This window comes from Canis aureus, chromosome 22 (assembly GCF_053574225.1).
Source record: "Canis aureus isolate CA01 chromosome 22, VMU_Caureus_v.1.0, whole genome shotgun sequence".
Classification (NCBI taxonomy): Eukaryota; Metazoa; Chordata; class Mammalia; order Carnivora; family Canidae; genus Canis; species Canis aureus.
Genome location: NC_135632.1, coordinates 44,320,412 through 44,343,253, shown reverse-complemented (window position 1 = coordinate 44,343,253; position 22,842 = coordinate 44,320,412). Strand labels below are relative to the sequence as shown.

At 55.3% G+C, this 22,842-nt stretch overlaps 1 protein-coding gene and 1 long non-coding RNA gene across 7 annotated transcripts in view; one reads left to right on the top strand and one right to left on the bottom strand.

The window, feature by feature from the left end:
• SCN5A (sodium voltage-gated channel alpha subunit 5) overlaps positions 1 to 22,842 on the bottom strand; it is a 95,992-nt gene that overhangs the window by 60,648 nt on the left and 12,502 nt on the right. For 3 of the 6 annotated variants that reach the window (XM_077865748.1, XM_077865750.1, XM_077865752.1), the window contains exons 2-6: positions 19,066 to 19,380; positions 16,495 to 16,612; positions 9,180 to 9,270; positions 7,889 to 8,017; positions 1,707 to 1,798 (exon numbers count right to left, since the gene is read on the bottom strand). In XM_077865748.1, coding sequence (XP_077721874.1) covers positions 1,707 to 1,798; positions 7,889 to 8,017; positions 9,180 to 9,270; positions 16,495 to 16,612; positions 19,066 to 19,338 — 703 coding nt within the window. In that variant the 5' untranslated portion in view covers positions 19,339 to 19,380. Of the gene's footprint in view, positions 1 to 1,479; positions 1,572 to 1,706; positions 1,799 to 7,888; positions 8,018 to 9,179; positions 9,271 to 16,494; positions 16,613 to 19,065; positions 19,381 to 22,842 lie in introns of all 6 variants that reach the window. The other 3 variants (XM_077865747.1, XM_077865749.1, XM_077865751.1) reach the window with 1 other exon arrangement.
• Positions 4,359 to 6,185, top strand: LOC144294124 (uncharacterized). Its single transcript, XR_013361521.1, has 2 exons — positions 4,359 to 4,450; positions 5,016 to 6,185. It is a non-coding gene; the product is annotated as an uncharacterized LOC144294124 (long non-coding RNA).

Sequence of the window (22,842 nt, the reverse complement as noted above, 5' to 3'; positions counted from 1 at the left end):
TTGGCAGGCTTCCTGCATTACTCCAGGGCTGAGAGATATTTCCCTTTGCTAGCCTTTCTTACAAAACAGACTGGAACATGCCTTTTCTCAACTGCTATGGCCAGTGTGCTTCTCTAATCTTGTGGGTGTATGATGTGAGGTTGTCCCCGGGATCCTAGAGGACAGACCCTGAGGCTTCCAAGCATGTATGTGTGCACCCAGGCCAATGACAACACTCGTCTCCATGGAGGTGACTGTGCACTGGGGGCACGCTGCCCACTTGCTACTGGCTCTTAGTGGGGGTCTGGGCCACTGGAGAGCATGGGGACAAGTGGCCCTGTGCACATCCTATGGGGTTCAGAGGTCAGGAGGAACAGTCTGAGGCTCAGCTTGAACGTAGCATAAGCGGGGGCGGGTAGTCTTATTAGATAATTAACACCACCAAGGGAGAGTCTGAACGCCTCCAAGGAGCTCAGAGCAGGGCCCATGCCTTCCCCGGGCAGCAAGAGCTACATGGAGATCAAGGGGCCAGGACCTAGGGCTTTCCAAATCAGGAATGGATGCCACCATCTGCTTTAGTTAATTCCTCCCTCAGCTCTGACACCTCCTCAGATCTGTGGCATACAACCTGTCTCCAGCTGCCTTCTTAAAAGAAGTGCCATCTCCAATTCTGAGTGTGGCTGCATTCAGAAAAAGGCTCTGGAAGAAACTTCTGGGCACTGCCCTGTGGGCCATGAAATCATCATAAGCCTTTTGAGAACTTTCCTGGATGGATGGGGTAGACCGGCTTTCTAGAGTGGCCATCCGGGCTTAGAATTCCCGGGTGCAATTGCCAACATCTGTCAAGGAGAATTGCTTCCTGAGGCTACCATGCACGGTTTGCTATACCTCTACCGCACCATGCAGCGAGGGCTGGTAGACGCCAAGGCCCGATGACACCTGTCCGCAGAATACACTCTGTTTCACAAAAGGAGGCGGTGGCGGTGGCGGTGGCGGCTGTGCCTTTGTCACCAAGAGGGGACACAATGCAGGGACTAGGCATTCAGCCCTGAGTTTTCCTTTTTTATTGTGTGTGTGTGTGTGTGTGTGTGTGCGCGCACATGTGTGGTTTGCCTCTCCTTACTGGAGGATGATGTTTCTGGCTGAAGCAATCCACACGCAAGCTTTTCGCTATTCAAAGCACTGAGCTCAGTTTGGGAAGGACATCATTATCTTGGGAAGAGTCTGGGTTCGATACAGGCCCTGCCAGGGGAGCCATGTGCCCCCCCAGCCTCTGTGAGGGCGGGCTTTGCTTGGGGGGGGCATCCCGAATCATCTCGGGAAGCTGTGAGGGGCCAGCCACGTCCGCCGCCGCCGCCGGACCCCCGCCACCAAGCTCTGGGGAAGGTATTCTGGTGACAGGCACATTCGGAGGGGCCTTCCCCAGGGTCGCCTCAGGCCCGGGGTGCTGGGAAGGCCTGCGTGAGTCCCTCCAGCCTTGGCGTTTAACCTGATTTTCACCTGAAATGACTGATATAGTTTTCAGGGCCCGGAGGACTCGGAAGGTACGTAAGGCTGACACATTGCCCAGGTCCACAAATTCTGTTGTGTATCTGTAACAGGGGAAAGTCACACACGGGACAGTGACGACACGCCAGCAGGAGACACACGGTGGGGGAGGGGAGGAGGGGAGACAGAGAGAGAGTCACTTGTAGCTGAGATCCGAGAGGCGAGTCCGGGCATCTTACCTGGGATAACCGAAATAGTTTTTAGAGCTCTCAGGACCCTGAAAGTTCGAAGAGCCGACAAATTGCCTAGTTTTATATTTTCTGATACATACCTGCAGAATCAAACCACAGTTATTGGGAATCGTAAAGGAGCACCTTGGCCTGCCCGCCCCGCCCCGCCCCCTCCCCCTCTCCCTCGGGCAGGGCAGGGGGTGCTGCGGATGCCCAGGCCTCCCGGGTGTCTGCTTCCTCCTCTCCACCCTCCTGACACCAGGCCCTCGCGAGATGACCTAGGGACGTCTACACAGGAGGCCTCCACACGGGAGGCGGCTCTCTTGGTGACGGTCCTGCGAATAACCGGTGCTCTGCCTTCTTGTCTATGCCCTGCGGGATGGTGACATGAAACCACACGGCGGGGACTATGGCTGGAGACACAGCAAGGTGAATAGGGAAACGGTCTTCCAAGATGTCAGGCTGGGTGACAGTGATGCCGAGGCGGGGTTCCGGTCCCAGCTTTGCTCTGTATCATCCATCAGTCGTCTGCGATCAGCTTGTGCCCAGCTACCCCAACTACCCCAATCTGTGGAGCCTTAAGGCCTGGTTGAGACCATCACGGAGGCATAGCTGGGTCTCTGGGGGCCCAGTCCCCCTCAGTCTCATCCCAAGACCTCCAGAGACCCCCAAGGATGGCCTTGAGTCTTCACAAGAGGAGTGACCTCAGGAGGGAGGTCTCAGCAGGGCTGAGTGGGAGAGACGTTCCATCCTACAACACGGACAGTCATCCGCCTGTGGTCTTCACAGGCACAGGAGGAAGGGGTCGGATTCTGGGGAGCAGGCTGCTGCCTGAGCAGAGTGTGAGGACATGCATGAATGGGCCATGTGACCAGAATGTCTAAGAGCTGGGTGGACGGTGTGTGACCAGGACCATCGGGACAGTGGCAAGTGACTTGTGATATTTAACCAAAGATTTCACATCCAGGATGTCTGACATTTAAGCGAAGGCGTCTGATGTTTAACAAAGGACAGTGGACTCAGGATGTCTGATTTTTTAACCAAGTGTGTCTGACCTGGTATCTGAGTGACATCAGACCCAGGATGGCAAACCAGCGGGGCTGGGTAAGTGTCATGGGTGGGTGGATAGTGCAGCCGGACGCACTCTGCCAGTCAGTCTGGACCCCCAGGCCCTTCTACTTTGCTCAGAGCTTCTGAATCTGCTTTTAAGCTGTGGGTTCCCGCAGGGAAGAACTTGTAGGCTATGTCAAGGGACTCAGTGTCCTGGAGGGAGCTGGGTCCTGCCTGGTCCGGCTCTGACACTGGGCTGACACCAACTTCCTCTATGTCCACTCATGGGGCCCTTCCATCTTCATGGGGCCCTGTGGTCCATGCCTGCTCCCTCCTCACTCGCCACATCCCTTCAGAGATGAGAAATTAGCAGACACATCCTCAGAGCTTTTCTTCTGGCTACACCAGATTCTTTTTGTGTGGTTTCCATTCCTTCCTCTGGACTCACTTCAGCTTGTAAACTCCCAATGAAGAGTACAAGTCACCTCCCTTATTCTGGCCCATATACACCTATTAATTTGGTCCAAGCTCCCTCTCTGCTTTTAATGGCTATTCCATTCTCTGTGATGACTCAGATCCTCAAATTTCTGTCCCACATTCTTCTCAGGTTTCACTTTCCATCCAGATATGGTGCTGCCACAAGACTGTCAGGTTTAGCTCAGAACACTGCTGATGTTGCCATCACATGCAAGCTATGGGTCCAGCCTGCTGGTGGCTCTGGGCCCCATTTCCTGCTGCCGGACAAATAAGCATGGTCTGTGACACCAGCCTCTTCTGGTCACAGGGAGTGAGCAGAGCATTGTGCAGATTGGAGGGAACCGGCTGTCCTTCCTTCGCCCCTCTTGTCCCTCACAGACCCTGTCTGCCCCCTCCCATCTCCAGTGAAGTCCTGCATGTCTGCAGCTCGGATCCTGTGTCTCTGCCTGTCCTACTGTAGAACCCGCCTTCCCACACCCCCAGGCTTGCCCTCCATTCATGGTCCGCCTCCTCAGCAGCTGGTGCTAAGCACAGAGAAGCCAAGATCCCAAGTGTGTGCTCGCAGCAGGCTTGTGAGGCTGGCTGAGTGGCTGAGAACAGGAGTGGGGCTGGTGGTAGGGTGTTTGTGAGGTCAGGACACGTGTGGGAGGGCAGTCCCGACAAGTAGGAAGTCTCGAAGGTGAGACACAGGGCTGGGCGAGTGCTCTGCATGTCTGTGCCATGGGGGCTGCTGCCCTTTTTACTTGGTTCAGAACCTTTGGCCTGGCTGCTTCCCATGTGGGGGCCCTAGAGCCCCAGTAAGGCCTTTCTCAGGGCCCTGGGATGTGTCCTAAGAGACCCTGTATCTGGGAAAGGGCCAGCTGCGGCAGGGGCCAGGCTGGGGCTCAAGCTCTGCCCCTGTCAGGCTGGCAAAACGTTCCTCCAAGCCATTCTGCTCCTTCTGCTCTGGCCAAGCTACTGTGTAGGGGCAGACGGCTGGGTTGGCGGATCACGGGCCTAGGGAGAAGCCCTCTTGGAAGCTTGAGGAACCCAGAGGCAGGAGACCCCGGCCTTCCTCCTGCTCCGCCCCCATCTTCCTGCGCAGCTCTCCTGTTGCATCACAAGGCCCCTCCTGGGCTGCTGGGCAGAGGTAGAGCCCACCCTCTCCCGGCTGCCTTCCCTCCCTTCCTCTCTAGGTTCAGTTTCCATAACAACCCCTGGAGGTGGGAGGCCGTGCTAACTGGCAGGTAATGCCCAGCCAGGAGGGGCCCCAGGAAGAACTCTGGCGAGAGGGTTGCCTGGCAGGCCTCCTGGCAACCCCGACCCTCCCACCATCTCTACACTGAGTGTGTGGGGGGTGTTCAGGTGGAAACATCAGCCCTGGGGTGCCTCTCGAGCAAGGAGACCTGTTCTAGTCCCGACGCGACTGCTGATTCATTCCCTAATTGTGGGCAAGCCTCAGTTCCCCATCTATAAAATGGAGGAGGGGGGGTTTCAGTGAATGGACGGTTTCTGCCACCCCAGGCTCCTTCGATGATTCTAGGAGCCCCCTCCCCATTATCGAGCCATTCTGACCATAGCAGGATGCATTCCACTGCATTACCAGGGCAGCCGTTTTTTTGTCCTAAGGCAGGGCCACCACCAATCAGAGCTGCCAGGCCAACCCAGCCCAGAGCAGAACCTTGATGTTCCAGTGGGTCCATGCAGCCCCAGGGGAAGTGGGTTGCCAGTTTCTGTGAGACACCCAGGACTTGGAAATAGTCTGCTGGCCTCTGAGTCTGTTCTGCTTTGTTACCCCTGGTTCTCGTACAGAGTGAAGGCAGGCAAGCCTTGCTGAGGAAGGCACACCTGCTCTGTGATTCCAAGCGGAAGAAGCGGTTCCCCGCGGGATCCCGTGGGGATTGAGACAGATTCTCTCATGGGACAAGACAGCAGGACTCACTGAAGGCCTGAGGTCACACAGAGCACCTCCCAGAGGCATGGGCTGAAGACAGGCCAATGCCTGGCTCCTACTATTAGGCAGGGGACCCAGGGTCTGGGGGTATCGCTGCTCTGACACAGTCCTGCTCAGGCTCTGGAATGGGAAGATAGGAAAGACACAGACCCCGGACACGCCTCCCTACTCTGTGGTCTCAGCTGATGATCCTGCATCTTACCACGGAGAAAATTGAAGCAATCAGGAGAGAAATTCTCCTCTCTCATTATCGACTCTACCAACCCACTCGAAATTCTGCCTTCGGTGCTCTTAAGGCCAATGCTCCACCTGGGCCCGTGATTCCCAGCCCTCAGGCCAGCTCAAGGGCTTTGCTCCTGCAACCCGCCCCCTCCATCATCGGGCTTCTCTTCTCTCCTGGATCGTGCCCACCCCCTTACAAAGACACCTCCCGTCTTTAGAAGTGCTCCCCTGCCCATTTTCTCCAGCCCCCAGCACTCTATTTTCAAGGTTTACAGCTAACTCCACAAACAAAATGTCTATACTTGGCCCCGTCTCTTGAGCCCTATCTCATCAGGCGTATGTCCCCCACCATGTCTGGTCAAGGCCATCAGCGGCATCACGGTCCTCAGGGGTGTCATGTCTTGACTGCCATGGTCGATGCCTTGGATGTCTTCAGCCTCCTCAGGACATCTTTCGAGTGGAGTCACGCTCCTGAGCTGGCTTTCAGGACAGTCCTCTGCCTAGGCCTTCCCCCACCCACCACGGCAGTGCCCTCCAGACGCCCCGGCTCACCCCTTCTTTCCTGACCTCGAGATGTTGGAGCATCCCGTGGTACAGTTCCCAGGCGCCGTCCCTTCTCTGGCCGCGCTCACTCTAGATGATTCACTCATCCGGTCTCCTGGCTGCAAGTCTCATCTGCACCCTGATGGCTTCTAAATATATATCTCTACCTCGGACCTCTTTCCTGAACTCCAGACTGGAATATCCAGTTGCCTATTCTGTATCTCACCCTGGATGCTTTCAAATTTAATGCATTCCAATCTAGACTCTTGATTCCCTCTCTCCTTCCCTCCGCCAGCTCCTCCCTTCATCCTCCATTTTAGTGAATGGTAATGCTGTTCACCCAGCTGTTCAGGCCAAAACCACTTTGGGGTGTCCTATCAGCTCTACCCTCAAAGTACATCCAAAATCTGACCGTGTCCCATAGCTTTTCTACTTAAACTCTCTGAGAGAGATGTCCCAGCCATCTCTCTCCTGGCTACTAAAATAGCCCCCCAGCTGCTGGGTAAACTTATAATACGTAGCTCAGGTCAAGTTACTCCCTGCTCTCAACCACTGGTGGCTCCTGCCACCCTGGGCTCTTACCACAGCCTGCCAAGCCACAAGTCTGTCCCCTGCCCCCCCGCCTGCCCCCTCCCCGCACTCTGCCTTTCCTCCCACTACACTCTCCCTTGCTCACTTAGCTCTGGCCAGGCCTACGTCTACACTGGCTTTGGGCAAGTGGCAGCATCTGAGCCTCAGTTTCCCCACCTGTAAAACGGTGGGCTGGAGTCAGCTTACAAGCAGAGCGCCTAGAAACCAGGTCCTGGATGCATCTTCTAACCATCAGACTCTCCACTTAGCTAGAAAGCACCCCATCAGCACGGTCTGGCTGCCTACTCTCCCTTCTCTTCCCCCCGCATGGCTGAGCTCACAGCAGGGCTGCTCATGTCTGGGGTGAGGCAGATCTTGTCACAAACAGGTAGATTTAGTGAATCCGAGAATCCTAGAAAGTAAGAACTGAACCAAACCTCTGATACCACCTAGGCCAACACTGTCCTTCCACAAGTTGCTCTGCATGGGCAGGGAGTGTTGCCCTCACCAGCTCTGCTCCCTGCCAATGCGTGGTGCCCAGCCCTGCACACACATCAGGCTTTCCGAAAGGGTTTGATGGCTAAGCCCTGGCCACAGCTCCTGCACAGGAGGCCCACCCTGATCAGTCATCCCTGTCAGAACACAGCACAGCACCCATTGCTGACACATCTTGAGGGGAATGCCTCCACCCAGCCTCGGTGAGGGTCTCTTTTTAGACAAGAAAGTGGGGCCCCAGCCTGCATGGCAGCAGGCCAGGGGTATTCACATTCACTCTCTGGCAGGCTCCTTGGGTGTCCTTGGCATCTGTTTTGTCATCTGTAAAATGGGGACAAGGAATCCCCATCCAAGATACCTCTCTGGCTGGTGTGACGACCCACTGGATCATGTCAGTGACTGGGTGCCTTAGAATGTGCCAAACGTGGAGTGAGTGGAGGCAGCAGATGTGCTGGTGTGCCTGGCATGGGCTCCTAGGGTTGCCCGGTCTTTTCCACACTCCTTCTCTTTTCTGCTGATTCATTCTTAATCACCTTGGAACCCAGGTCATTGTTCATTGTGGTCCAGAGGTTTTGGATTGTAACATTGGTTTCCTCGGTAGAAAGGACAGAGGATGCTAAGCCAGAATCGTAATGATGTCTGCAGAGCACAGGGCTGCCATGGAGCCACAGATGAGCCAGCGGGCCTGACCTCCACAGCCCACCATGTGAGCTGGGGCCCCCATCCTGTCTCCCTCTTGCCACAGCAGTAAGGTGGGCTGCTCTACAGCCACTTGTAGAGAGGCATGCTGACTGCAGCAGTGGGGAGAGGGCCCGGTGGTGGCCCACGGCTAGAGGTGATGCACACATTCCTTACTACGGCATGGCATGGCACAGTACGGCACAGAGAGCAAGGTACTTACGCCATGACTATCACACTGAAGTCTAGCCAATTCCACGGGTCCCGGAGGAAGGTGAACGCATGCAGGCAGAAGCCTCGAGCCAGAATCTTGACCAGAGACTCAAAGGTGTAAATGGCAGTGAAGGTGTACCTGGGAGGAGAGACCCGCAAGGTTTCTCAGGGAGGCTGCTGCCCGCAGGCCAGATTGGCCAGGCTCCTCACACGCAAGCAGGAGGCCTGTACAGCTCCTTTCTTAAGGAGCCCTAGTACGAGACCCTTGGCCATGCCCCATGGCAGAGCTGGAGCTTTGGTCCAAACATTGGACTAATTATTTCATCTTCACATGTTTACTCAGCGTTGCTGAGTGCTCGCCATGCACCCGAATTTTGCATTTTCCCTCCTGCTTATTTTGGCATGAGAAAGACCCTCGACTTCTCTCCTCACCCCAGCTTGGGGGGCCATGCACACAGGCAAATGGTGGTCACTGGGTCTACCCTGTAAGGCCACTCAGATCATTATCACTCCCTCACCCTCGCTTGTGGGTCCTCAGCATGGTCCATGCTCAGCTACCTGCGGGGGCTTGGAAAGGGGGCTGAGGGTCTAACACCTGAGGCTGGGCGGGGAGGCCTGAAGAATCCTGATGCCTAGATGCCAGGACCGTGGCCCACGGACTGGGATGGGAGCCGGCCACACCGGCGCTGCTTCCCTCATCCCCGATGCACTGATGATCCTGTGGGTCCTGTGCGAACACAGCCACAAGACAAGCCACTCTGGTGAGAGAGGCTGTCCCTGATGTTCCATCAGTTCCCTGAAAACAAACCAAATGCCCCAAGGGCCCACCAGGTCTGTTTAAAACTTGTGGGTAAGGTACTTTTCATTTGAGAAGGATGGCCTGGAAGTAAGCCATGCAAAGGGTCACTGGAGGCCGCAGAGGTAGTCCTGAAGTGGGGCCAGCCCTGGGCCTTGCCCAGCTGCTATACCCCCTGGCCACATCCCATTGGACAAGATGTGCCTGGCACATACTAAGTCCTCAATAAATTATCAGGGTTTTCTTTCAGAGCCTTCTCTGATGGGCTCAGTGCTCTTCAGGGTGGGTAAGGAGGGTATCTCCCATTTTTGCCAACCCAGAGAGCTTCATCCTCAAGGCAAGAAGCTGGCAGGACCAGGAGTGGCCAGAGAGGGAAGGGGCTGGGCCAAGGTCTCTCCAGGTGGGCAAGTCCTGCTGGTGACTTCAGGGGTGACTTCTGGGGCCACAGTATGGAATGGAAAAGAAGGGAGGGAGGGGCAGGCTACTGAGGCCTTAAGATACTCACTCGACATACTTGGTCCAGGGTGGAGGGTCGTGCTGGGCCATGAACACGCAGTTGGTCAGGATGGTGCACATGATGAGCATACTGAATAGCGTAGCGCTGGTGTCAAGGAAAGCTGTGTGCAGCGGGCCAGCCAGGCCTCTCCTGCCATAGGGTTCTGTCCCCGGGGTTGTCACTGCCATGCCAGTGCTGCCAGGTCAACGAGACAGGGGCTCCGAGGGGACAGACTGGTTGCCAGTCCCTGCCAACAACTCCCCACTGAGGCCAGCCCTGTCCTCTGCCCGGCACTGGTGGCCGGACCCCTGCCCTGCTCTGTAGCCTCTTTGGGGGCCAGCCACCAGACACCACACCATTAGCAGAGTCCCACACAGGGTCCTGGAGGGCAGGGAGGAAGACCCTCGGGACCACAAAGGCTTTTACCCACAGCCATGGGGGAGCGCCGTCCTTAGCCCCACGAGAAGGAGGCGGGATTTAGAAGCTGTTCCTCAGGGGTTACTGCTGGGGGGAGAGGACAGTGGGGCTCCCAGTTCTCTCCCCTCCCTTCCCAGAGGCTTTTCACCTTTGGCTCAGGACTTCTCTGAAGGAGTGTTCTGCTGCCCAAACTTATACACCCTGTCAGGACACACTGACCCAGACGGCACAGGAGATGGCTTCTAGTACTGCCTCCTGCCCTTCACACGTGCTCCACCTCCTGCTCTCCTCCTCTCCCTCCAGGAAACTCCTAGCTGGGGAACCCCCTCTGAGCAGGGGCATCCCTCAGAATGAGCATCCTCTCTGGGCAGGAGCACCCTCTCTAAGCAGGCTGCTCGATCCCTAGGTGACCACACCCCAGGGCATGGGGCATCATCTCTCTTAAAGTGTGCTGCTGATCCCTCAATGTCAATGCCTATCTGTTCCCCCCCCCAGAACGGGAACTCTGCAGATGTCAGGACTGTGTTGTGGGCATACTTCTGGGCCTCCGGTCTTGAATTGAACTGCCCCAGGCTTGTCTGATCCCTGACTCTCTGGCTCCTTCTCTGCTGCTTCAAGCTGGATGGAGCTCTGACTAACCCCCACGGGTCCCTCTCATCTCTGCCAGACCTACAGAGGAGCAAGGGGCAGACCTTGGGCCGCGTAGGGGCTGGGGCACCTCCAAGGGGCCTGAGCCAGAACAGACACCCTGCTGCTCTCACAAATTCCCTCCTCAGCCCAAGAAGAGAGGCTGGGCTTCCTGTGCCCGGTGGCTGCCCCCAGGCTCACGATGTGGCCCCAGTCCCAGCTCTGCAAGCAGCAGCTGCCCGCCTGAGAATCCCTCTGGCTGCCAGGGAGCTGAAGTAATTGAGCCCTAGGGGCCTGCCTCTTTCCTCCCTAGTAGAGCTCCACCCTTTTCTAAGGCCTGGTGGGGCCTCAGGTCTGAGGGGGAGACCAGTGCAGTCAGCCTGGAGACTGGGCTTAGCTGGGGTGCTGACTTCTGGGAGACAGCGATGCTGTCCCATCTGGGGGGAGAGAGGAGGGGAGGGAGGCCTCTCAAAGGATCTAGATGCATGCCCTCCACACTCAGTCCTCCTGCTAGGGAATCCAGGGGATCAGGAAATAGCATGCCAAGCCCCACCCCCAGTTTATAATGAATTCTCCAATTTCTCACCTGAGATGAAAGAGGATCAGGCTTTGGGAACCTCCCTCAGCTATAGCAGAGCTGCTCAGCTCAGAGGCCATCGCTCCATGAAGCCCTGATTCCTCCCTGGTGGGAGGACACCTCTCTAGGCCCAGGTGTGTGTAGGGCGGTGTCCCTCAGCTTGAAAGTGGCCCATCCCTCTGTCTGTGGGTAGGTCTCCATGGCTGAGACTCACTCCCTTCTCCCTTACACACGCACATGTTCCCTACACCCAGGCTCTGTGCCAAGGCTGTCCTTACTAGGCAGACAGTTAATATGCCCCTCAACCAGCTTTATTCACTGCCCTCTCCCGTACCCCCACCTGGCCAGATCCACTACTGTGGATCCCAGGTGATTCCTGAAATATGAAAGTAATGACCCTAAGAGCAAATATTTATTGAGCCCTTCCTAGGTGCCAGGCTCTGTTCTCTGTAACCATTAACTAATTCAATTCTCCCAACAACCCAAGGGCAGTGTGTGTGTGTGGGGGGAGGATTTGTCTCCATTTTGTTCATGAAGAGACTGAGGCACAAGGTCAGACAGGAGGTTACTATAACAGGGAGAGAAACAGTACCCACCCCGCCCACCCCAACCACATCTTCATCCCTGACAAGCACAAATGCTAATTTCTTCAGCAAAAGGAATTTATGGATGTGATTAAATTCAGGGTCTTGAGATGGGAGAGCACCTTGGATTGTCTGGGTGGGCCCAATGTCAGCACAAGGTCCTTCTAAGTCAAAGAGGCAGGCAGGAGGGTTGGATGTCTGTGGGATATTGCACCAGGAGTTGCTGGCTTTGTATATGGGGGTGCCACAAGCCAAGGAGTCTGCACAGACTCTAGAGACTGGGGAAGACTAGGAACAGATTCTCCCCTAGTGCCTCCAGAGAGGAACGCCAATACCCCGATTTTAGCTCAGTGAGAACTTCTTGGATTTCTGACCTCCAGAACTCTAAGATAATAAATTTTTGCTGTCTTAAACCACGTTTGTGGTCATTTGTTGCAGCAGTCACACACTGTCGGTACAAGGCTGGTCAATGGCACAGCCCAGCTCAGAGCCCCGGGCTGGCCAGCTCGGGACCCCCACACTGAGCCCTGCAGCTGCACTGTCTCTGCATGACGATACCAAGGGTCAGTCTCTCTGCCTCCAGACCAAAGGGCTGGGGGGAGTCACCCTGCTTCAGGGGGAAATGCTACCCCAAACTTGACTTCTACCATTCACAGGGCAGTAAACCAATGAGTGAAGGGCTTTGTAAAGTGTGAGCAGACTGCCACCCAGGGGAGGGATGAAACTGTTCATTATTTTAAAGAATAAACCTAAAGAGCATGTGTGCCTGGCCCTGGGTGGGAGACAGGAGGCATCTGAACAGCTTCAAGATGGGATATTATGAGAAACCAGACCAGCCTCTGGCTGGGCAGGAAGGCTTCCTGGAGGAGGAGGCATTTAGACAGGCACCCAATGTTGGGCAGGGTTCCTTCAGCAACCTATCAGCACAACTGGTCAGGGTGATGAGGCAAGGTGGGCTGACTGGGGGAGACCCCTCTCAGTGCTCTCACTAGAGCGAAGAAAAGACCCTTGGGCAGAAAACAGCAGTGTGAACAGGCTGCTCTGGGCCAAAAGATTTGGCTGGAGTTCAGGTGAGCTGGACTCTAGCAGCAAGACTTAGGGAAAAGCCAAAGTAGACAGCCCTTCTAAGTGCTGCCAGCCAGGGCCTGGGGCCCATCCTGGGAAATGACAGGAGCTGCCTGCCTTTTCTAGACATAGTAACAGGTTAAGGTGAGGTGCAGCAAACTCTAGACTCTGGAGGCCCTTGAGTGCTGGAAGGTGCAGCAAACTCTAGACTCTGGGGGTCCTTGACTGCTGGAAGCCCTGCTTGGCTCTCTTGACCCCATGGATGGTCATTCCTGTAGGTGTCCTCCTACCTAGAGGTGCATGATTCTGCTCAAAGCATCCCCAGGTCCCCCATGGAGCTCAGCAGTAGGCCAATACCAGAGAGATGAGTCAAGTGTACCCCAGGCCAGGGCACACCTGTTTGCACTGCCTGGCAGTCTCAGGTTGATGACTGAGCTGGCCCCATGTATGGGCAGAGGCAAAGGCCAGCTCTCTAGGTGGGAGCTCAGCTGAACATCTTCAATCCTGTGGTGTCATTGTGCCCCAACACCCACTCCCAGCCTCATTATGAAAATGCCAGTAAGGACTGCCTGCATGGGGGCAGGTGGGGAATGCCTGAAACTTGGCCTGCCTGTTTTTGGATCCCAAGGAGTCAAAAAAAAAAATGCTCGCAAACAGAGGGGATGCCGTGGGGGGCATTTTCATATATTTGTGCCATTCAATGAACATGCACACACACACACACACACTCACACAAACACACACAAACATGTGGTTTGATTGCCCATTTGAATCTGCTAGAGAAACGTGGGTGGATTTTGTGAACAGATCCTGTGCACCCAGGAAGGCAGAAAGCTGCTCCGTGTGAACGTGAGGCCTCTCTGAATGTGACTGCAGTGGAATTGGGAGTTCAGTTGGTTTCTTTTATTTAATCCTGGCAGGAACACATTCTGCAGGATTATAACAAAAATACATTGGAAAAAATAATTCTACATACCCATATTTACTTTTTAGGCCACTTCCCAGGGATGCACTGCAAGCATGGAGCACAGAGAAAAAGCCACTAGCATATCGCCGTGAGTGCCTGCATCATTAGTAGTGAGTGGGTTTTCTTCCTTGAGAGCAGGCGTGGCCCTCCTGCTCCTTCCTAAATTTGTCTTTGGCCCCTTGCCCTCTCCAAAGGGCCTAGCACATAACTGCATGTGTGGCTCAGGAGGTGTCTGAATGGATATGAAAATGTAAGCTAATCATGGGTAAAGATTTTCAGTTTTGCAAGATGCAAAAGTGCTGGAGATTTGCTACATGACAATATGCACATAGTAAACACCACTCAACTGTATACTTCAAAATGGCTAGGATAGTAAATTTTATGTTATGTGGGCTTTTTTTCCCCACCACCATACAAGAGAATGTAAGCAGAGTGAAAGTTCATTATTTGAAACACAGAATCTGTATGCATTCAAAATTCATAGCGACTGATGGGCACAGGATTCCTTTTTGGGGTGATGATATGTTCTGGAATTAGAGAGTGGTGATGGTTGCGCCACCATAGGAATATACTAAAATCTACTCAATTGTACGCTTAAAAACGGTAGGTTGTGTGGTACATGAATTATATTTCAATTAAGAAAAAAAAAATGCGCGGACAGTTTGGGGATTCCTAGGCTTCACACTGGAGCTTCTGGTCTGGTAAGGGCCAGGAATCTACATTTTAAATAAACTGCCCAGGTGAGCCTAAGGTGATCCTCACAAAAGGACAGCTGCTAACAACTGCCCAGGGTGGTGTGTGCTCGGATTGTGGGATCCTTGCAAAAATGCAGGCTCTGGGGTGGGGCCCGAGATTCTGCAATTCTTACAAGAGCCTCACGAAACTGCTGCTACTGGTCTATGTGCTACACTTTGAATGGCAAGGCTCAAGGGCACAGAGGGGCTGCTCCCAAACCTTCCCCCGCAACCCAAGATATAGACCCTTCCTCTCCCCCATTGCCCCCCGAGACCACTAAGGGGCGCTGTTGAGGGCCAGCGGAGTGCTCCCAATCCCAGGCCGTGGAGTGTCAAGGCAGCCCCTGGGAGCCCACTGCAGGGCCTCAACCATGACAAGCCACCTCCCTGGGGCCGCTGCCCTGGGGAACACAGGCCAGCTCTGAGGCCTCAGGGTGGGTTGCGCCGGGGGCAGCAGGTGGTGGGGTGGGCAGGCGGGGCCAGCCCCACACAGCCTCAGCCACTGCTCAGTGGATCCTCTGGCCAGGCTGGGGATGTCAGTTAGGGTGGCTTCATCTGGCTGCCCCCACCCCGGCCCAGTCCAGGGCCCTGCTGGAATCCTGGGGCTGCCGCTGCATCCCTGGGGGCTGCCGCGGCTGCCAAACAGTGCTGGGTTGGTTAGATACCTGGAGGAGAAGCCCCAGGTGGGAGGAGGAGCATGCTTTCAGGGAGGCCACGCCCTTGGAGTGAGGTGGAGACAGCTTAGACCAAGTGAGAAGGCTGGCCTTTCCTTCTCCCGCCATGCCGTCCTCACCAGGCTGTGCCCACACGCTGGCAGGAATGACAACTATTCTTGTAGAGGTCTTATCGCTCTTAGGGGACTGCAAAATTCCCAAAGGGGCAAAGACAGGGTCTTATTCAGCTCCATATACCCAGGGTGCCAGGCTAAGTGCTTAGGAACATTTGCAGAATGGCTCAAAATTCAATCTAGAACTACTCTTGACTCACAAAGTAAGATGTAGCTATGAACCCCAGGCTGCCCCCTGAATAGAGCCCCTCCCCACGGTGTCTGCCCCCCCTAGAGCCACCCTGCTGCTCCCACAGCCATGGCAGCATGTGGGACTTGCCCTGCACACACACATCTCAGGAACCCCCCAAGGAAGGCAGGAGCAAGCCAGAAGACGGGACAGAGCATCTACGTGCAGAGAACAAGTTTGGCACTGAGCCCCTCCAATTAACCCCTGCAGTGAGGATCAGGGACTGGGCACAGGTGGGCAGGGAACCAGGAAGGGGCATCCTTCATCCCCGCCTGGACAGAAAAAGCCCCTGAGCTGTCAGCATCTGCCTGCGTCACTTAGCTCCTCATGGGGCAGCTGTTTTCCTGAAGCCTCCTGCCCTCCTCGGAGGTTGATGGGTCGTTGCCTTGGCCTCCGGAAAGGTCCAACCAGAGTGGGGATCTGAGGGGCGACCGTGGGCAGCCTGCCACACCCATGGCTAATCATGCTGCAGAGCCCAGCGGCATTGATTCAATTAACAGCCCAGCCAGCTGCCAGCCGAAGGGAGGCTGCCCAGGCCCGCGCAGGGAGACACAGACGCCTCTGGCTGCATGCAGACACCCGTCTCCCCGCCTCCCCATCTGGGGGGCCCCTTTTCTGAAGGCCGCAGAGCAGCCGTGATTGGGTGCTGGCACCCCGTCCCACATCCCACGTCCCACGTGGCCTGAATGAGGCCCCCTGAGGGCCCAAAGGCCAGTCCTGTCCCTTGTCAAACTGCAGCACTCAGGGGCCGCTCCTCCCCAGCCGGCAGCTTTTTTAGGCTGCGGTTTATATAATTTAACGCTAACCAGAGTTCTTTGAGATAACTCTGAAACTGCAAACATTTTGTCAACACCTAATCAAAAAGCAAGTGTTGCCTCCTTTGAAGGATGCCCACATATGAATAAACCAGAGGTCTCTTTACTGGGAAGTGGCTTCTCCTTGGCTGAGCCCCAGTGACCTGCCCGAGGTCCCTGCAAGGGGATGGGGAGGAGGCGGTGGGAGGGGACTTTGGAGCCAAAGCAGAGCCGGGGGACACTGACAGACCTCCTGTCCTCTGGGATCCTCAGCAGACTGGCTTCTAGGATGTGTCTCTACTGAAGAAGCAGGGTTTCCCCCAACTTTCATGTGCCCAAGAATCCCCTGGGATGTTGCTGAGATGCAGATGCTTATTTGGCAGGTCTGCACGTCCAAGAGCCTACATTTCCAGCCAGCCACTAGGTGATGACCGTGTTGGATGGTCCACAGGGATGGGCACTGCTCTTGGCCCTAAACACCCTTCCCACCCCCGTGTGGGGCCCAGAGGAAACTCGTGGCAGGGACTCACTGCAAAGGATATGAATGAACCAGAATCTTCACGGCCGCTCTCCGGACAGGGTGGAAGGGACTGAGGACATACAAGGCATTGGTGGCACTGAAGCGGAATATGGTCTTGCCTTTATTCAGCACGATGAAGGTCTGTGAACAGAGAGCTGCTTTAGGTTGGGGCAGGAGCCCATAGACCCCTGTGGAGAGAGGATTTTGGGGGGCAGCTGTTGGCTCTGAGCCGTGGAACCCTAGCTAAGGGTTGGGTGGAAGGAAGAGAGGGATTGAGAGAGGGGGAAAGGACAAGGGAGGGCAGCCAGCCCGTTCCGCAGGTCAGCGGTGGCTCACAGTGTTGCCCATGGCTGTAGTGGGATAAGGTCAAGTTTAGGGGAATGTCAGGCTGGGTGGGACTGAGTTTAGTTTCAAAATTACAGTCCTGACAAGAGGGGGGCCTCTCATGATCCTAGCTGAGATTATTTTCCCAGGAGAGGCCAGGATGTGGCTGATGCCCGCTCCTTCCCCTCCACCCTTTTGAGCCCTTCCTGCCTGCTGGGGAGTGATGGGCTAGTTAGGGAGTTGGGTCAGCAGAGAAGACTAACAGGTGAGTGGTAGGGAGGGGAAAATGTAGACCCCAGTCCAGGAGAGAGAAGCTTTCTCTGAGGCCCTGTCTCTCTGGGTCCAGGGCAAGTGTCAACCCTAGCCCATCCCAGAGGAGATGACCTAGGGTCTCCCCCTGGGAGGATCTTAAGCAGCCCAAGGTGGGCTTTCTCCCCAAGCTTCCAGAAGACGCAGTCCACTCAGCACAATGGGGCCTGGGACTGGACAGGAGGTGCTGGGGGCTGAGCTACCAGTGCCTCCCCAGCTCCCCAGGCTAAGGCTGGCACAGCTGAGGTGGCATGGCTCTGGGGTTGTGCTTCTCTAAAGGCTGAGCTAGTGAGACAAAGTTCTATTTAATCTGAGCTGGGGAGATCAGCTGACTGGATATATCAAGACCAAAAGCTCTGCCTGTGTCACCCCTTGGGACGTGGGGCAATGTGGTCAGGGGTCAGCAAGAAGAGTCAGAAGGTTAGAGGCCAGAGTCATGCCTGGGCCATGGTTCAAGTATTCCTGATCACAGGGTTAGAAAACAGGGTCCCTGACTGCTTCTAGGCTCAACTGCCACCAGCCCCCAAAAGCCTAGCCCTGCCTTGACTCCATCCTCAGTTGGGTCCTCCTGCCATGCCTTCCGCCTGTCCCAGCTGACTCTAACGTAGCTGTCACTCTGACTGGCCACTGAAAGCTGGACTGGCCACCAGCTTTGACCTTCACTCTGACCCTAATTCTTCTAGCTGTGACCCACCATGACCTAGGCCTATCTACCCTGACTAATCCCAGCTTCTGGCCTTACTCTGACCCCAACGGTAACCCCCGGCCCTGACCTCAACCCCACCTGCATCACCTGAACCAAGGGGAAGCACAACCAGGTTCAAGATCTCTGCTCCCACCTGTGTGTATAGATTGGGTGGGCTCTCCCTTTAGCCACTCACATTCATGCCCACACCCACTCCCATCACACACAGAGACAATGGTGTACCCCTCCCCCCTAGGCTCTTGGTCTAACTTCAGTCTTACAGCACGGTCACATACTCAGGCGCCTGGTGATACGGACACACAAGATTCACACTGCCGCATGCCCACACTTGCCTTGTGAGCACCGACCCGGTCTGCCTGCCAGCGTTTTCCAGGCCTTGGTACTGACTGCAGTGCTGTGAGGAGCTACCTTCTTCCTCAGTACCTGGCCTTCTGGGGAAATGCCTCCACCAGATGCAAACCCTCCTCCCTCCAGCAGTGAGGCCCAGAAGTATGGGCAACCGGCTAGGCACCGGGCCTCTGCAGGAGCCCTGTGGCCTGAGAGGTGAGGCCAGGGCAGGGCACCCAGGTAGGGGAATTCACCTCCTAGGTGGAAATCCCTGCTGGAAGAAAGCCTGAGTCGCCCTGCCTGGTGGTCAAAAGCTGCTTCCTCTCCCTACACCCAGGAGGACGATGGCAGAATGAGCTCCCTCCTCACCCCTCTCAGGCCTCCTGTTGGCCTTCACAGACTCAAGACCACCTGCAAGGCCCAGCAGCTGCTGCTACCGCCCCAGCCTGAGCTACCCAGGCACAGCCAGCACCCAGCGAATTCTCCAGGCAGGAGGGTGTGGGCTACATGCTGTCCCGAGTAGGAGAGGGGACCACGTGCTGTGCTCTGGAGCCCACACTCAACTCAAGACCGGACTTAGGACTCAAATCCAAATTGCCAGCCCTGCAGGACGGGAGGAGTCTGCCCAAGGGGAAAGTCTAACGGCAGAGGACTCCCACAGAAGGCACACCACAAGGAGGCAAGATTCAACTGTGCTTGCCCGCTTCTTCTCTTCTAATACCAAACCATATCAGGCTGCGTAATTCTGGCTTTTATTCTGGAATAAAATTAAAATGATTGGAATACAGATCCCCAATGACTCACTCCCCCAGAGCCCAGGGAGCCCACCCCAAACACAGCCCCATATGGAGGCGAGGCCTTCTCCCTATCTGCTGCGCTGACAGGGGAGCTGCAGGAAGGTGTGGGCAGGGAGGTGGGCGGCAGTCACCTTTTGGGTGCTATAGAAGGGGTCCAGGTCCTCCAGGGGCTCCCCGATGAGCTCTCGGGGCGGGTTGCCATAGAGATCTGGCAGCTTTTTGGAGGCCTGCAGGTCCAGCTGGGGCCGGGGAGCCTCCTCTTCGGGCAGCCCTTCCCGGCTCTCCTGCGAGGCGGCCGAGCCTCGGGCTTGCTTCTCTGCCATGCGCTTCTCGATGGCCGCCAGGGACTCCCGGGTGAACCTGCGGAAGCTGCTGGTGCCCCGAGGTAACAGGAAGTCTGCCATCTTCTCATCCTGCTTCTGGGGCACCGGCAGTCCTCGTGTGGCCTGTGGGGAAGCCAGAAGACACAGACGCAGTGCGTGATGCTATGTCCAGGCCCAGGGGGCAGGGTGGCCACACCTGCTGGGGAGGGGCTGTGCTGGTGGAGGAAGGACGAGGTCTGCCCAGACGGTCCAGGCCACGGTTCCCAACCTCTCCAGGGGCACACCTGGCCGACACGGGCCTGGGCAAACCCAAGGTCCTCCAGGCTATGGGTTGCGTGGGGACCCGAAAGATGGTCCCCTTCCCATCCCTATGAGCACATCTGATGGCAAGTAGGCAAGAGTGGCTGTGTTGCTCAAGTCCTCTGTTCTGCCCTACTCAACCCAAAAGTGAACATTTGCACCTCTTGGTTCTTTAACCAAGCCACAAAGGTACTGACAGTCTCTGGACTAGGAGGGACACTCGCTGGGGCAGGTCTGGGACCCGTCATCTTTTTATCCCAGATCCTTGGCAAGGCTGGTGCTGAGCAAATGAATGATGGTAGGAATGATGAAGATTATGTAGGTGAGGGAAAGGCATTAGAAGGTACCCAGTGCCACCCCTGCTCTCAAGCTCATCCCTTCTATAGGAAACCCTGGGGCCTGTGGAAGGTGATCAGAGGCCGCCTGGGCCAGCGCCCCAAAGCACCCACTTCTTTTCTGGGCAAATACAACCTGGGCGGTGGGGCAAAGGGTGGGGGATACTCTGTCTCCCCACTGCACCATCTGCCTGCAGGGGGAGGGTGCCCAGACTTTACTTGGGGCATGGAGGTACCAACACATGAAGGGGCATCTGTGTCCACCCAACGAGACCCAGGTAAATCCCATGGGTTTTTGGAAACAACAGGGTAACAATTTTGGAGTTGTCATCCAGATGCTACCTTGGGGTACACACGGGTGATAAAGCCCTGCTGAGAGGACCCTCCTCAAATCCCCAGGATGGGCATCCTTCCAAAAATGGGAAACTCAGAGAATCGTGGACTCTTCACACCTCTCCACTTGATCCCCTCCTCCCCCATCTGAACAAATGAGAGCTGATACCAAGTGACAGCAGAACCAGAAAATAGTCACCACCGTCCACTGGGGCATCCAACCAGCACACACATGTGACGCCAAACCGGGAGAATGTGGGCCCCAGTGGCCTCAAACGATCCAGGACCTGGTGTGAACATGCTCTGCCTATGACATGGAGACCAAAGAATGTGCTCCTGACTGTCCCAACAAAACAGGATGTGGCAGACACAGCTCCTGACTGGGACACCACCGGGAAGGGAGAGGCGGTGTCGCTAATTACCACATCAAACCCAGGAATGGCCGGGCACCAGCTCAAGAGGGCAGGGTGGACACCTGTTGGAGATCTCTGCCAGGACAGAATCCCTTTCCGTCAACCAAAGGCAGGCTTTGCCTTGATCTCACTCCCGTGAAACATGTCACCAGTGACCCCAGGGATCTGCCACACCGACCCTTGCACACAGCTTCAAAGGGCCCAGGCCCGGGATTGCTGTGAGGCAGGCACCTGGCCAGGTGACAGGTAAACAGTGAGCAAGCACAACACAGTCAGGCCTCAAGAGGGCTCCTCCAGTCCCCAGGGAAGTGCAGCAAGGAATGCGTGAAGGCAAGTCAGAGGAGAGGTCCTAGGACCTAGCACTTTAAGAACCACTCCATCCCTCAGGGTCTTGTTCCTCTGTTTCATTCAAGTCAAGTTAAAGGAACATCTCTGTTAAAAATAGCAGGTGGGGGAGTAAGCTCTCATTTTGTAAAAGCATGTCCCTGTCTAGCTTCCATCTTTGAGTGAGCAAGAAAGGTGTCTGTAACACTCATCACCAAATGTGAATGGTGACTTTTTTTTTCCTCCACCGATAAACATTTGGGTAATTTTACACTTTCTTTTTTGCCCTTTTCTTCAGTGCTTGAATTGCTTATGCTGATCTTGTATTATTTTTATAAAAACAACAAAGTCATTAGGCTTTACTTAAAAAAGAAGAAAGAAAAAAAAAAAAAAGCCAGTCTGGATGACAACAGCCCTTTCAGGGCAATTCGCTCCACCATCAGCAATCACTAGTCAAGTAAATCAGGAAGCCTCCTCTTTGGCTTGGAATTATTTCCTAAAAATAGTGTTCTCTGTCTCACTGTATCCATCTGTGTCCACATGCCTGCAAGGGTTCTGGAGACACGTGTATGCTCATGGACCTGCAGAGGCTCACCGGCATATACTGTGTGTGTGTGTGTGTGTGTGTGTGTGTGTGTGTGTAAGAGAGAGAGAGAGAGAGAGAGAGAGAGAGAGAGAAGGTGCATGCACATACAAGCTTACACCTGCATATACGTCTATTCTAGTAAAGGTGGTTTCAAAATGTGTATTGAAATCAATGATTCATGCAGATTGGTGCACAGGGCCTAAGTGTACAGGTGGGCGAATTTCCGCAAACTAATCACACCTGGTAACAGCACTCGGGTCAAGAAAAAAATTGTCCCCAGTCCCTCACACTTGGATTCCCCTCCAGTTGCTGACTACCCTCCCCGGTCAAGGGCAACCACTCTTTCTTGACTGCTAACAGCATAGATAGCTTTGCTTGTCTGCGGAGTTCAGGGGTTCCTAACAGCCTCCTGGACCGATGGAAAAGACTTCAGGGCAGGAAGAACCGCTTCTCCCTCTTCCCAACGTCTAACTGCAACTGAGCACTTCCCTCAATTATGAATGCAGGCAGCAAAGTGATAGCGTTAGCAATGCCTGTGACCAAGAGAACCTGCACATATTTTCCTATTCTGTGACAGGTGCCGCAAACATCTCAAATATCAAGAAGCTTATTGATACTTAAGAATTGCAATGCTTATTAGACCCACTGCTAGATCTTATTATTGAACACGTTAATAAAGAAGTGCTGACGAGGGGAGCCTAGGTCGAGAGAGGGTTTTGTTCCCAGTGGCCTCCAGTGGAGCACCCAAATCCTTAGAACTCGGTGGTTTCTGAACCCAGAGGAAGATCCCTGCGCCCGGGCAGCCAGGCAGCCTCAGGTTGCAAAGTAAACCAGTCAGGAGTGTCCTTTGTCTCAGGCCCTGAAGGCGGTGCGTGGTGGGCGGGCAGGATGGATCCATTTTCTCCCTTGTTCTCTCCCTGCCTGCACCTGGCTTTGGCCTTGCTCTTCCTTCAGCAGCTCAGGGCCCACGCCCTGTCTGTGGCTGAGATTGGCTGAGCCCTGGCTGCAAGGTTTCCGGTGATGCCAGGGTAAGGAGGGGCTGGGGGGCGGTCCGAGGACACTCCAGGCTCAGGCCCAGCCATACCCCGCAGGCCTAGGGGACAGGCCCCCTGATCGCCAGAGGAGGCCCCACTTCTGGCTGGGGTAGAGCAGAGGGTCTCTGTCTTGTACAGATCCAACATGTGGGGAAGCCTGGGCCTGACTGATTCCAAGACCATTCCTCTAGAAGCAACACCCCCACGACTGTCTCCTCCTGTCCAGGACAGCTTCTCCGTCTACACTGGCCCTTAGCTCT